General features: G+C 51.0%; 1 protein-coding gene across 4 annotated transcripts in view; it reads right to left on the bottom strand.

The window, feature by feature from the left end:
- The window catches only part of kcna4 (potassium voltage-gated channel, shaker-related subfamily, member 4), a 63151-nt gene extending 49072 nt beyond the window's left edge, over window positions 1-14079 (bottom strand). For 3 of the 4 annotated variants that reach the window (XM_088611884.1, XM_088611879.1, XM_088611883.1), the window contains exons 1-2: window positions 12952-14079; window positions 7784-12581 (exon numbers count right to left, since the gene is read on the bottom strand). In XM_088611884.1, coding sequence (XP_088468010.1) covers window positions 9523-11676 — 2154 coding nt within the window. In that variant the 5' untranslated portion in view covers window positions 11677-12581; window positions 12952-14079 and the 3' untranslated portion in view covers window positions 7784-9522. Of the gene's footprint in view, window positions 1-7783; window positions 12895-12951 lie in introns of those variants that run through there. The other variant, XM_088611882.1, reaches the window with a different exon arrangement.
- Window positions 14080-14534: the final 455 nt, after the last annotated feature.

Below are 14534 nucleotides of genomic sequence, written 5' to 3'. Positions count from 1 at the left end.
AAATAATTGGTAGCTCCTGAATTAAATGTGTGAGACACATTTCTTTCCACACAGAAACACATTATGAAAAGCATGTCAGGTTCTAAGGCCTGCAGAAGAAAACGAGAAAACGGTGTGTAAACTAATCTATTCAACTAATCTGACCTGCACAGTGTGTACAGCTTAAAAACAACAGGCACGGGAAAGCAAAGGGATCTCTGAGCTGTGCCTTCTGCACAGAACAGGAAGTACAGTAATAACAATTCTGGCTGTTATGATATTATAATAGAGCTCAGTTTGGGTGGGTAGAAAACAAGCTTGAGGTTGCTCAGTGTTTAATTAGTGATTAAAGTTAAAAATATCCAAAAACCTGATCTCCAGTTGAAGGTATAGTGTGCATGAGCTAATTCAGCCCTGATACTGCAGAGCCACACCCCAGCAGGTCCTACAGGTCTCCCTTGACACACCAGCACACAGAAGGGCTGATCGAGACTCTCATGTGCTCCATTGGGTTAATTAATCGGCTCAGATGAGGTCAGGAATGTCCAGCTGTGGTCCCGGTGACTTACAGGGGTGCTGGCATTTCCATTCCAGGTGGGCTCCACACAAGCACAGCACTGTGGCCCTGGGTTCAATTATGGCCCTGGGGGCATGGATTTGGTATGCCCACCCTGTGTTTGCGTGGGTTTCCCCGCAGTCCAGAGGCATGCTGGTTGGTAAATTGGCTTCTGGGAAAACCAGCCAGAGCGGTGGCACTGTGGCTAAGGATCTGCATCTGTGGTTGGGAGGTTGCTGGTTCAAATCCCACAGCCGGCAGAGGAACCCTACTCTGTCGGACCCCTGAGCAAGGCCCTTAACCCCAGCTGCTCCAAGGGTGCTGTATAAATGGCTGACCCTGCGCTCTGACCCCAAGCTTCTCTCTCCCTGTCAGTGTGTCTCATGGAGAGCAAGCTGGGGTCCACGAAAAGACAAATTCCTAATGCAAGAAATTGTATAGGGCCGATAAAGTGATCTTACCTAAAAATCTGTATCCTGGATGCCATCCAGATAGGCTCTGGCTCTGCAGGATGATGACTGGATGGATGACCAGACAAATCACCTGCTCAGTGGTCAATCTGTTTTCTTAGATCTGGATAATATAAGGATATGCGCCACCACATCTGCTTGACTGTGGCTCTCTGGGACTTGGGATGGAAACTCTGAGCTAATCGGCTGCATTTTCCAATCAGATCTAATTGAGAGTCATTTTTAGGTTCTCCACATCATCAACCTCCTTCGTTCCTCTACGCCACCCTCAAAGCTAAAAGGCACTGGAACCTGAAGACACAAAGAGGTTTCCTACCACTGTATGTACACGTCGCAGGTGGCATATCGGGAGAAAGACACATGCATGATACTCTGTGACTCAAAAACCATCAAACAAACCAACCAACACTCGCTCCAGAAGAGCAGCCATTTTTTAAGCAGGTTCTTTTCAGAGGCTTTTTGGTGTATTGATCGAAGTCCTGGCGTGTAATTTTGACAGAGCTGTGAGACTCTGCTGTGAGATATATCTTTTTTCTCCTCTTTCATATTTCAGGGGGAACATCCATGAGAATGCCAGAGAAGTAAAATATTTAAGAGCAGAAGAAAAAAAGTGCCTGTTTTTAGAACCACCAGCCAAAGCGCCAGGTCTCACACACATTGGAAGGGATTGAGCTGCTTTTCTCGATTTGATTCATGCGGGAGGAGAGAGAGTACACATTCAGAAGCTCTGCACCTGTCCTCCTGCTGTGCAGCAGCTTTTTTGTTTCTCAGTGTGGTTTGAAATGTACCCTGTTCACTTCCAGAATCTGTTTCCATGCGTGCCGGTCCACAGATTAGGGAAAATATACAGGCAAACAGTCCAATACTGTTTGTGAAGGGGAACTGCAGTCCCAATTTCTCAGACCGGTTATTAGATGTCGGTAAGAAAATAATTTCACAGGGGGTTTAGAAACATTTGACTAATTTTGAATCAAGCACAAAGTCGTGAACTTTGTCACAGAACTGCAAGTCGCCATGGTGTCGCAAACCGTTTGTCACCGTAAGGACCGATGTACTGTGACGTACGAGTGAATACAGGCTGTGCAGCAGACATTGGAGACTAGAGTCTGAAACTGATCAGAGAGTCAGCAGCCATATCACCTTGCAACTCAAAAACTGGCAGCCCCACTGGAGCTCAGCAGGTGTGAGCCTGGCCAGTACCTGGATGGGAGACTCCTGGGAAAGCTGAGGCTGCTGCTGGAAGAGGTGTGAGTGGGGCCAGCAGGGGGCGCTCACCCTGCAGTCTGTGTGGGTCCTAATACCCCAGTATAGTGACGGGGACACTATACTGTAAACAGGCGCCATCCTTCAGCTGAGATGTAAAACCGAGGTCCTGACTCCCAGGGTGTCTCTCGAGAAGAGTAGGGGTGTTACCCCAGTGTCCTGGCCAAATTTCCCCCTGGCCTTTACCAGTCATGGCCTCCTAATAACCCCCATCAATGAATGGCTGCACTATGGCTGCTGTCACATCATCCAGGTGGGGCTGCACAGTGGTGGTGGAGGAGGGGATCCCCATGACCTGTAAAGCGTTTTGAGTGGAGGGTCCAGAAAAGCTCTATGTAAGTGTAAGCAATTATTATTATTATTATGATTTCTGTTTTGAGTCGCTGCACTGATCTGGGCCCAGGCACACGGTCTGCCTTCAAAGCTACACGGCTCTAAAGATGAAAAAAATTATCGATTTATGCTAGGAACATAAATGAAGATGCCAGAGAGATTTTAAAGAGCCCAAGAAAAAAAAAGGTGTGTGTGGGGGGGGGGGTCATTTTCAGCTCAGATCGCTGCATCTGGAACATAACCACAAACCTTGAAAGAGTACTGCAACACCCAGAAGCCAGGTTCTCCAAACTACCTGCACAGCACCGCGAGTACATAGCCTTCAGCACGCTGTGCCGCACTCTGCTCTACAACAGCAAGCAATTTAGACTTCAATGGCATTAATGACCAATTTATATGTTTAAGTGAACAACAAGATTAATATATATATAGCGTCCAAGAAAGATCCTTGGATTTCAGGTGCAATGCTTTCTGTTCTCAGGATTGTTCATCTCCTTGGCTGTTCATTAGTTTGCGGTTCTTTACTTTTCAGAACTAGGCTAGTGCAAAACATGAAAGAAACACAGGTTCAGAGAAAGATTTGCTTCAGAGGAGTCCAACTGGGAAAAATGCCACGCCAGATTTCTTTCTCTGATTGAACCCCTCATCCTGCTTCCAAAGGATCGTGATCCAGCAGGTTTTCTTTAAAAGAGAAATGTGTTTTTAAGTAGAAGGGTTTTGCTCAGAGCTTTTCCTGACGATCGTTAAAAACAAATACGGAACCTGCTGCATGATGGCTCTCAAGAGCTAGAGACGGGACTCTGATATGCAGAACAGGCAGACACAAGAGATCTCTCCTCCAGGAGGCCAACGGGTAAACCAGTCTTGATCCCTTTGTTAACTCACAAAGCTCAGGATCTTTCTAATTCTGTTTCACCTGCTGGTGGTCTCTTGTTAAGGTGTCCCTGGGACAGAACGCAAAACAATAACATAAAAATACACAATGCCATGTAATAAGCACCAACAGAAAGGTTAAGGCTACATCCATAATTATAGAGCAGATTCTACAAAGCATTGTCTCCCTGAAACACAACCACGTGACCTCCTGTAAACGTCTGTTAACAGTGGGCATCTCTAAGCACATTTCACAAGATGCTCTGAGCTTGTAATTGCTGTTTATTTTCTCCTCAAACTGTTATCTTTTCAGCCCGTAACGCTGCTCTGAGATTTTCTTCTGTGTTTTTATTATATGACTGATAAAACAACTGAAATACGCTTTCTTCGATGCTCTGTGGGTGTTCCGCGTCAAGCAGAAAAAAACGGAATGAGCCGTTTCCAAAAAAACTCAATTGCTAGCATAGTAAAGACTTATTCTGACTCCGTCTAAACGTCTGTCTCCTGGTGGCAGCATGGCATTTGCCTATTAGACAAGTTAGGTCAATCAATTAAACTGTGCGGCACAAACACTGGACAAAACCACTTTCAGGTCCGACAACAGGAGGCATCTAACCTGACAAGGCACACAGCTAGAGCACACCTGCAGAACCACTTTGAAGGGTCCAGTCATTCTGTGGGTTTCAGGGTCCAGCAGTAGAGATAGCACAGAATTCCCAGACAGCTCTGAATCTTTTTGAACATTTTTTTCAGTGACAAGATCCAGGTCTCAGCACGATCAGACAGAACGACAGATAGAAGGGGAATGGAAATATGATCTAATCGGCACTGCTTCAACGTGGGGAAAAGCAGGACCATCCACACTGCTTGGACTTTCTACACACCTGAAATCCCCCCTGCGGTTCTTTGCTGTGAAAGGGTGGGAGAGCAAATGAATACTCAAACCCACGAGCAACGACTGGCTTTTAAAACATGCGTAACCTGGACAGGCATCCACTGTAAGTCAGAAAAAAAGACTCCAGAAGAAACAGTCTAACCCAGCTTCGTGTACTGTGGGGTTTGTAATTGGAGTCTTAGAACTCCCCAGTCCAGGTGTGTGAGCTGAAATGTAACACAATCAGCTGAAGGAAAATACAAATACGCAGTGCGGGAGTGTGAGGCTTTGTTATTCTCACCCAGGTCTGTTTATCATAAACTGGTCACCTGCTACTAGCTGCTAAGTCAGAAATGAGTACATTGAGGAGACACACAAAGTTCAACATAAAGACCTGTGTGCTGAAGTTTAATGAGGGGGTTTTTGAAACCGAGGTCTGAGAGCAGCAAAAAAAAAAAAGCCTGAACAAACAAGCAGATTAATTACAGACATCAATTAGCACCAGTGATTAAGGGCCGGGCTGTAATGCTAACCAGCCGACACCGCATCCCCTTGGGACCAGAGAGAACAACCACTCATCTAGACTATGTCTGCAAGGTTTCCATAAGAGAATAAAGTCAAACGCATCTTCCTTCACGTTCATGACCCACGCCTGTACAGCACCGGCAGCTCCCTGCATCCTTCTTTGGAGCTCACGCTAAAAGGTGCACGTTCGACTCGTTCCACCTGCCATCCTCATCTTCATCAACCACCCCCCCCCCCCCGTGCTGCACACGTGCACCTCAGTCACATGATAGCTGCAGGAAGCCTTCTCCACACAGGAGTCACAGGGCACGGGCTTCCCCAGCCGGGCCCTGCATGGCCAGCCGACACCATTCCAAAACGCCTGCAGAGGCGCGGCCCCCCTCACACGCTGGCCTCCGGACCCCGCAGGTCAGTACGTCCACCATAGTGCCGCGCAAGAGTGACGCTGCATTCGGAAATGTGGAAGATAGTCGCCTGGCTTTTTACCTCCCCCCCACCCTGTCCAGGAGGCCGCGATCAGATTTCAGGCCACTGGTCCACCTGGCAGCCACTGCCGTTAAACAAACCAGCCAAGAGCCCAGTGGGCACCTGCAAGGCCATGAGGACTGGGAGGGTAGCCCTGCTTGGGGCATGCTCCTGTAACAGAGGTGGAACATGCATCATTGCAGTTCTCTATACCTGACTAACCCCATCAGCCCCGTGACTGGCGTATGACACTTAAAAGAGGCGTGCTAAACTACATCCCTTGAGAAAGGCATGATAGAATATGTCCATTAATGCAGGCGTGCAGTAGTACCCCCCTTAACAGAGCCATACTGAAGCCTATCCTTCGCATGTACTGTACCTTTATAGATTAACTTGATTTTGAACACGTGAGAGACCACACTTACATGGAGACCGGGTGTGTGTAGCCATGGGTGAAAACTCAGATGAAATTTCACTCAATCTCAATTGCAGCTCAGAAATAATTCACCGAAATATTTAGTTACAGTAATTTAAGTTGCCAAGGCTGGTTGTTTGATAAATACTTCATTCTACTAAATGGCATCATTGTATTAGAAAGTAGATAGGGGTGGCCATGACTCACAGTTTCTTTTGCCTTGTGTTTGTTGTTGTTGTTTGCTAGTAACACCTGAGATGCCCAGCACTGCACGCAGTTTTTCCAAGACTAGAGTGAAAAGTCAATGACTAGGCACAGAGCAACACAAGACAGCTCTCAAAACGTGTAGATCGGCGTGATTTGTCATACTGTACGACCACCCAAATCTTGAATTCTCAATCTGCTCCCACAATTCAAATTCCCACAAAACATAACTTGGCAAATTTCTGTTGGCTTTACCAATGTATTCCCTTACACACACGCATATACAGTATATATATGTATAGTTTCAAATACAAAACACCACTTTCCTGTTCTAAAGCATACTTTAAAAACACGCAAAGCACGGCGTATATTTGTAATCCATATTTGATGATAAATACTTTTTTAATTCTCAAATTGCAGACGGTAGGTATTGAGGAAAACGTGACTCTTTGTATAGAGAATTGGTTATTAAATAGAAAACAGAGGGCACATATAAGGGGTAAATAACATCTTGGAGTGATGGAATTTGTGCTGTACCACAGAGATCCGTATTAGGATCACTGGTCTTCTTAATATATATCAATGATCTGTAATATTAAATTTGTCAAATGTGCAGATTATACCAAATTAGGAAGATTAGCATACATTGAGGAAGCAGAACAGGAAATTCTAAAAGATTTAGAAAATCCCGACTGGGCAGAAACCAGGTCTTAAGGGAATGTCCCACACTCACAGGCTGGAGGAACTGAGTGTCTTTAGTACCAAGGGAGTGTCCCACACTCACAGGCTAAAGGAACTGAGTCTCTTCAGTCTGAAGAGGGTGCCCTACACTGACAGCCTTTAGGAACTGAGTCTCTTTAGTCTAAAGGGAGTGCCCCACACTGACATGCTGAAGGCACAGAGTCTCTTTAGTCTTGAACAGAGCAGACTACAAGAGGGCCTCATACAAGTATTAAAAACCCTCAAAGGAATCAGAGTACAAACTGCTGAAAGGCCCCTGCTCGTTTGTAACCAGGTCCTGTGCTCACAAGATGCTTCACCTTTTTAAGAGACTTTTTAAAGTCTCTTTCTGAAACCGGCTTTGAAACCGGCTCGGGATCGATAAGAGCTGGGAAAGCCGGAGCATGACTTCGGCTGTCAGCAGAGACAACGTGTGTTCAGGCAAGTTGTGATGAACTGGGATGAAGCGTATTTCCACACAGAGGTGCAGCTCTTTACACTAGTCAGGGGCCGTGCCTTTCGCTGATTAGTTTGACTTCTAGACCAAACAGTCTAGACGTGTTAGGTTTTGATTCCCGTTTTGCCTTTAAACCAAAACAAAATTCGGAGGATTACTCATTTTCCATCCATTTTCCATTTGCAGATAAAAACAATTCGGAGGAAATTAGAAAGAAAATAAGAGGCGCCGCGCCTCAGGGTCGCTGTACTTCAGAAGGATGTACAACGCCGAGCGGTAAACAAAACTCGTTTAGAAACAGAACTTCGTCCAAAAACAAAAAAGTGTAATTAAACAAAACCCAGCCTTATGCTGCTTCCTTCGAAGCCACACAGCCCCGTGAACACACCCGGCTTTGCGTCAAGCTGGAAGCGGGAGAGGGAGACGTCTCACCGCGCGCGCAAACCTTCATTTGCGCCTTTTAAAACGATCGCTGTCGCTCTGCTTCCTGACACTTCACTTCACTTGTGACTGTGCGTCTCCCCGCCTGCCTTCGCTCCTCCCGCCACAGCGAGATCCGGGGGCCCGGGTGACCCCCCCCCAAGCGCCCCGGGACCTGGCCTCCGCCGGGGAGCTGGTGGAGGAATCGAAATGACACGCAGACACGTACCTTTGTGCAAACCCCCTGTGTCGCCGTCACACGGGCGCTCTCCTGGGAAGACGAGTAGTTCTCTGGATTTCCTTTTCGACTAGAGACGCGCGGAAAGTCCTTAACGTTGATCGAAGAAAATAAAAAAAAAACCATAAAGAAGACGTCCGTGTACCCAAAACTTAAAGCGTTTGTTGGTGGTGTTGTTTCTTGAAGCAGTCTTAAAGGGTTCTTGGTCGTTCTCCGGTGTTAAAGGGTATCGCCTGGAGTAGGATGAGCCTGTGGAGGTGAACAGCTCCTGCTGGCTCGCTCGGCCTGTGCGTCGCTCAAGGTCGCTTTGTATTTTTCTCAATGCGGCGAGATCAGAAACGAGAGGAAGAGGTTTGTGGTGGGGGGGTGTCATTGTGTTGTTTGTTTTAAACGGTGTTGTCGCTTCGTCTCTACCGGGTGATGCATCAGTGCGCTCAGTTAGAAAGCTCTCAGGACGGCTCCACAGGAGTCGCACTCCGAGCCGCGGTGCGCTTCCAACCCCGTCCACTGACCCGCCTTTCTATCGCCCAATTTCAAAAAAAAAAAGCCTGTCAGAAAAAAATGCGTGTAAGCTTGTTTTTATTTGTGGGGTGGGTTAATAATGATATATTTGTCTGTTTGGACACAGCAGACTGACGTGGAGCCTCGCTGTACCTCTGTGGCACAGGGCTCAGCCAAGTTAGCTGCCGCGCTCGGTCTGTTCCCCACGGCACCGGCAGACCAGCCGGAGACAACTTCTAAAGTCAACCTACAGCTTCCACGTCACGGCCCGTGTCCTGCCGAGGGTAAGGGGCGGAGGTGGGGGATCATATATGAAACGATACGCTGGAGCAGATGTTGAGCAAAACCAAAAGCGCGCACACACAAACACACCTGTAGCGTCCACCCACCTCCCGTGCCGAGCACAGAATATTCCGCGATTGTCCTGCAAGACGCTCCCGACTTCCTCAGCCCCGTCACAGTAAAAGGCTGTGCGTGCACATACCTGGTACACACACACACACGAGCACGTATTGTGTATTGTCTCATCCAGCTTGGTTAATAGTGCAAACAAAGCAGAGTTCATTGTGTAACAGCAAAAACGTCTTTATATCGTTCAAGTGTTTCTAAAGCGACATCGAAAACTTTTAAAGTGCCTTATAACATTTCAGAACATGTGTACGAAACCGTCATTCTGTGTGAGAATTTACTTCAGATTTATTATTATTATTATTATTATTATTATTATTATTATTATTATTATTATTAGAAGCATGCCTTCCTCCGTAGGGAAAGCAGACTAACTTTCTCACCGTACTTGTACTGACGATTCAGAAATGTGGAAGTTCACTGGTGGCGATTTTAAGCCCAGCGATGACGTCCCGGAGCGGAACACCTAGAGCTGACACGAACGTCTCGACGCACGGAGCGGACAAGCGCGAAGGACTGAACTGCTGGAAGGAAACGTGGACAGACCGCATGTCCTTACAGAATTAGGACCACGGGGATCCGAGACGGCGGGAAAAATAAAGTGTTTGAAACTCTTCATTTCCCTGTATCCATCAATCCCTGCACCAGGCTCACCAGTTTCATAATAATTGATGGAACTATACAGTATATAATGCATGGATGCAGATTATTTACCCTTTTCTGACTCGCACCTGGGCGCATGTCCAATGCTCAGTTGTGTGTGTGTGTTTTTTTTTTCCCCCATGATAGTGATTATTCTAAGCGTGGCGAGAAAGCCGCCCTCACACGTCCGTCTGAACCGATCTGGGGTTCGCGTAACTCCTCCTCGCCAGCTCCGTCCCGTTCCCTTTGCTCCGGCCCTGCTTCTCCGCGACGCACAGCGACTCGGTGACCCCTTCCTCCATCTCCACGTACTCGGACTTGTCCCCCAGGGAGGAGACCGAGGCGGAGCCCCTGAACCTCTTCAGGAAGTTGGTGGGCAGGTAGGGGCAGGCGGCGCTCTGCGCGGCCGGCGCCTGGTCCTCGTTGTCGGTCTCCCGGTGGTAGAAATAGTTGAAGTTGGACACGATCACGGGGACGGGCAGCGCGATGGTCAACACGCCCGCGATGGCGCACAGCGAGCCCACGATCTTGCCGCCCACCGTGATGGGCTTCATGTCCCCGTAGCCCACCGTGGTCATCGTGACCACGGCCCACCAGAACGCGTCCGGGATGCTCTGGAACTGCGACGTGGGCTCGTCGGCCTCGGCGAAGTAGACGGCGCTGGAGAAGAGGATGACGCCGATGAAGAGGAAGAAGATGAGCAGCCCCAGCTCCCTCATGCTGGCCCGCAGGGTGTGCCCCAGAATCTGCAGACCCTTCGAGTGCCGGGAGAGCTTGAAGATGCGGAAAACGCGGACGAGGCGGATGATCCGCAGGATGGCGAAGGACATGGCCTGCTGCCCGTTGCCCTGCTGCTGGGCGAGGTCCGTGCCCAGGGTGATGAAATAAGGCAGGATGGACACGATGTCGATGGAGTTCATGATGTTTTTGAAGAAGCCGGCCTTGCTGGGGCAGGCGAAGAAGCGGACGATCAGCTCGAAGGAGAACCAGATGATGCACACCGTCTCCACGATGAAAAACGGGTCGTTGAAAGTTGTATATCCGCTGTCCGGCTGCGTGTGGTTGCCGTCGAGGCTGCTGCTCCTGCCGCTCGCCGCGTGTAATTCCTTGTCATCCCGGAACTCCGGCAGAGTTTCCAGGCAGAATATCACGATGGAGATGAGGATGACCAGCACCGAGACGATGGCGATGCCCCTGGCGGGGCTTGAACTCTCGGGGTACTCGAAGAGCAGCCAGACCTGGCGCTTGAACTCGTCCTCGGGCAGCGGCTTGTCCTCCTCCTTCACGAAGCCCTCGTCCTCCCTGAACTTGAGCATGGCGTCGTCGCCGAGCTCGTAGAACTTGATCTCCTCGGAGAAGATGTCGAAGGGCACGTTGACGGGGCGCTTGAGGCGGCCCCCGGACTGGTAGTAGTAGAGAATGGCGTCGAAGCTGGGCCGGTTCCTGTCGAAGAAGTACTCGTTCCTCAGGGGGTCGAAGTACCTGACCCGCTTCTCGGGGTCCCCCAGGAGGGTCTCGGGGAACTGGGTCAGGGTCTTGAGCTGCGTCTCGAACTTCAGCCCCGACACGTTGATGACAACCCGCTCGCAGCAGCCGTACTCGCTGTAGACGTGGTCGTAGCCCTGCTGGGGACGCCGGTCCGGGAGGGACACCGTCTCCTCGTCGCCCAGGCTCCACAGGAAACTTTTCCGCCGCTCTCTCGGCTCTCCCCCTCCGCCGCCGCCGCCGCCGCCGCCGCCGTCCCCTTCTCCCCCCTCGCCTTCCTCCTCCTCGTCCTCGTCCCCCTCCTCCTCCTCCTCCTCCTCCTCCTCCCTCATCATGTCGTCCTCGGACCCGAGCAGCGCCAGCTCCGAGTGGCGAAAGCTCGCTCCCCCGCCGGCCGCACGCTCGCGTCTCCACTGCGCCGCGCGCCGCCGCAGCTGCTTGTCTTTGACAGCTGGCGGCGGCGGCTCGTGGGGCTGCTGCTGCTGCTGCTGGGAGGAGGAGGAGGAGGAGGAGGAGGGGCGCGAGGCGGCGCCGCCGCCACTGCTGCCGGCCTGGGAGGAGGAGGCGGTGCGAGACGGATGCGGCTGCTGGTTGTGGTGGTTGTTGTTGTGGTGAAGGTGGTGGTGGTGGTGGTGGCTCACGGATCCCCCTCCTCCTCCTCCTCCTCCTCCTCCTCCCGAGGCGGCTTCAGCGGCGGCGGCGGCGGCAGCGGCCGCGGCGGCGCGCGTGTGCGCCTGTCTCTCCCTCTCGCGCTCCCGCTCGCGCTCCCGGGCGCGCGCCTGGGCGTATCCGTACGGCAGGTGGCTGTTGCACCCGCCGCTTTCCGCGCTCACCATGGCAACCTCCATGTTGGCGGGGCGAGCGGCGTGCCGGTGTTTTTATTTTTTGAGGGGGTTGAGTCCGGGGAGGGGGGGAGGTGTGTGTGTGTGTGTCCCGGTTTCAGTTTTCTCCGAGGTCAGAACACAAGAACAACAACAGAAACTAGGGCCCGCAGCCGGGGGCGAGCCTCGTCAACTTTGACCTGAAGTGAAAGTGGCGGTAGAGGGAGGGGGCGGCTCAGTACATTGTCAGACCCTCGCACCTGTTCGTCCGCGCCTCCAGCACGACTCGGGCCCTAGTTCCTCTTGCCTGACATGTCCGTTGTTGGAGACCACGGGTGCCGGCCAAGCAACATCCTAGTCCCGAACTCCTTCCGCGAAACTGGGGGGAAGGGTGCGGGTCGGGTCGGGCCCCAGAGGTCCGCTCGGGAGACGGTGCGTTAGGAAAGGAGGGGTGAATTACTATTATTGTTTTTCTTATCTCTTCAGTCGCGCCATCCTCACCTCGCACGGTGGAAACACTTTTGCAGTGCCCGCGACGGAGGGGTCACAAAACGATCTGCCCGCCCCCCGCCCTAAGCTGTGGCTGTTTGCACCTGTCCGGCGGTGTGTCCGCCGCCGAGGATGGCGAAGATGCTCCCAGACGACAGATTCCGCCGGCTTCCCATCTCGGGAGGACTGTCGCTTTTCCACTTGTCACGCTCGACACAAACTCTCCTGATATCCAGATGTGCGCAATTAAAGCCGCCTTTTGACCCCCGCCCCCCCCACCCTTGATCTTTGTGTTGTTGTTGGTGGTGGTGGTGGTCTTGATTTTTTTTTCTCTGGGGGGGGGTGGGTGGGAGGTTATGTTATTTCTGCAGACGTGAAGCGCAATGCAATCAGCCGTCCGTCCTCCTCGCACGTCTTCGACTTGATGATGATGATTACAACGGCTGAGGAAACACCAACAAAAAAAAGCGAAACGAGAAAATCTTGATTCATCCGATCGTCGTGTTCCTCCACGACCTTAGAGAGCCAACGCACACAGTTCCTAAATCCTAAACCTGCCTGCACCTTAAAGGCAGGTGAATCTATACCCGTTTTTCCCCTCCCTCGGGCACTATATTATCATTTCGCTTGCACTACCTTAAACAAAACAGCCCCTGCAACAGGAGTCTCACTGCGTGATGGATGCTTGCAATACAGTCTAGCCCAGTTCAGTCTTTCTCTAAATACAGGTAGACGACAACCCTACGTGCACATAATACAACACAATCCCCCTCTGTCCCCAAACACCCCAGTACGATTCAGACCTGTACTTACGTTTTGAAAAGGAAATCAGGCGCAGATCCTATTCCTCTCTCTCCGCCCGATGTGATCTTCAATAGTTGGGATAGTTGTTTTTTTCTTTTATGATGCCCTGATATTCAGGTCCTCACATCCCTCTTTCCTCCAGCCAGGAAACGGAATATGGAAGAGAAATGAGCTGGAGACGAATTCACCTTCCCAGCTGCAGGTTTGGCGCGCCCGGGAGATCACGGTGCTTTTTTTCCCCGGCAGTTTGACGCGTCTCCCCACAGTAGGCAGCGCACGGCAAGTGATGTTAAAGTCAGCAGTCAAAATGAAAACAGTGTCTGAGCCCCCCCTCTCCTCTCCTCCCGTATGCTCACGGTGTTGCAAAAAAAAAGGGGAAAAGATAACACAATAGATCCCTGCGTAACGCGTGTCGGGAGACGGCTGTGACTGTAGCGAGGTGTGAGCAGCCGTAGTTCGCTCAGCGCGCTGTGGAAATCGCAGCTGTTCCCGTGGCCGTGCAACAGTATCAATCACTACTTTGTCAACACCTCTCAATGACAAAAAATACACATTTCCTCCCGGCTTCGCCTTACCCGGCAACACACACACACACACGGTGTATATATATATACACACACACATATACAGGTGTTAAGAATTTAAAAGCTAGACGTTCAGCCTGTGCGGATCCGCACATCTCTATATAAAAAAAAAACCACAAAACAAAACGGGCGACGACGATAATTAAAGTTCATCGGTCGCGTCGATTAAAATAACATTAGCCGCCTGTGACACGCGCCTACCCACCCCAAGTCATTCGGCGGCCCCTGTCGCCCCCGTCGCGTGCGCGCGTGCCGCGCAGAGGAGCAGCGGGTCCCGCCGCGCGGGGTGCCTCTCCCTCGCGCAGCCCGGGCTGCGATCCTCCCTCAGCGGCCGGAGCGAGGCACTGCAGCCGCCGCGCGCTCGGGAACTTTTTCTCTTACCGGCCGCGCGACGGTCGTGCGGACTGGACACACGACAGCTCGGGGAGCAGATTGAATACATTCGTGTCGGAACCTGTTACTGCTGGTTTATTTATGCACCGAACTCTGGTGTGTGCTTAAACGTGTTTATGATGATAATATCCCCCATGAAGTAATCTAGTCATGTGACGTTTTGCGCCTACTGTATATTCCCGGTTAGTACCGACAGAAACTGTTTTGTTTAGATTCCAGTGCTAACTTATAGCTAATGACCAATTCAACGTTTCGTTTGCATATGAGTGTAGCATGAAGCGTGTATAGGCACCGAGTGATATCGAAGTTGGAAAAACAACACGGTGCAAAGAAATACTATTCCTGGCGGAGAAGCCGAACTCCTGTATCCCAGGCGTCTCGAAGGAGCATCTTCGGCGCCCTTGGGTGACGCGTTGGAGTATGTCCGTGTGGTACTGTACATATAAGCGTGCCTCATCAGGGGGCTATAGTTGGACCCTTGTGATATTTATATGAACACGAACAGCAGGAACGCCGACTGTGTCCGTGGCGAGTATTTGGGCTGCGTGTACCGCTTTAAAGCAGAGCCCCAGCGTGCAGCGGTGTTTGTGCAAACAGCGCCCGCATGAACGCGGA

The sequence above is a fragment of the Lepisosteus platostomus genome, chromosome 18, assembly GCF_059453375.1.
Source record: "Lepisosteus platostomus isolate fLepPlt1 chromosome 18, fLepPlt1.hap1, whole genome shotgun sequence".
Classification (NCBI taxonomy): domain Eukaryota; kingdom Metazoa; phylum Chordata; class Actinopteri; order Semionotiformes; family Lepisosteidae; genus Lepisosteus; species Lepisosteus platostomus.
The sequence above is the reverse complement of the archived record's forward strand: the minus strand, read 5'-3'. Positions and strand labels throughout refer to the sequence as shown.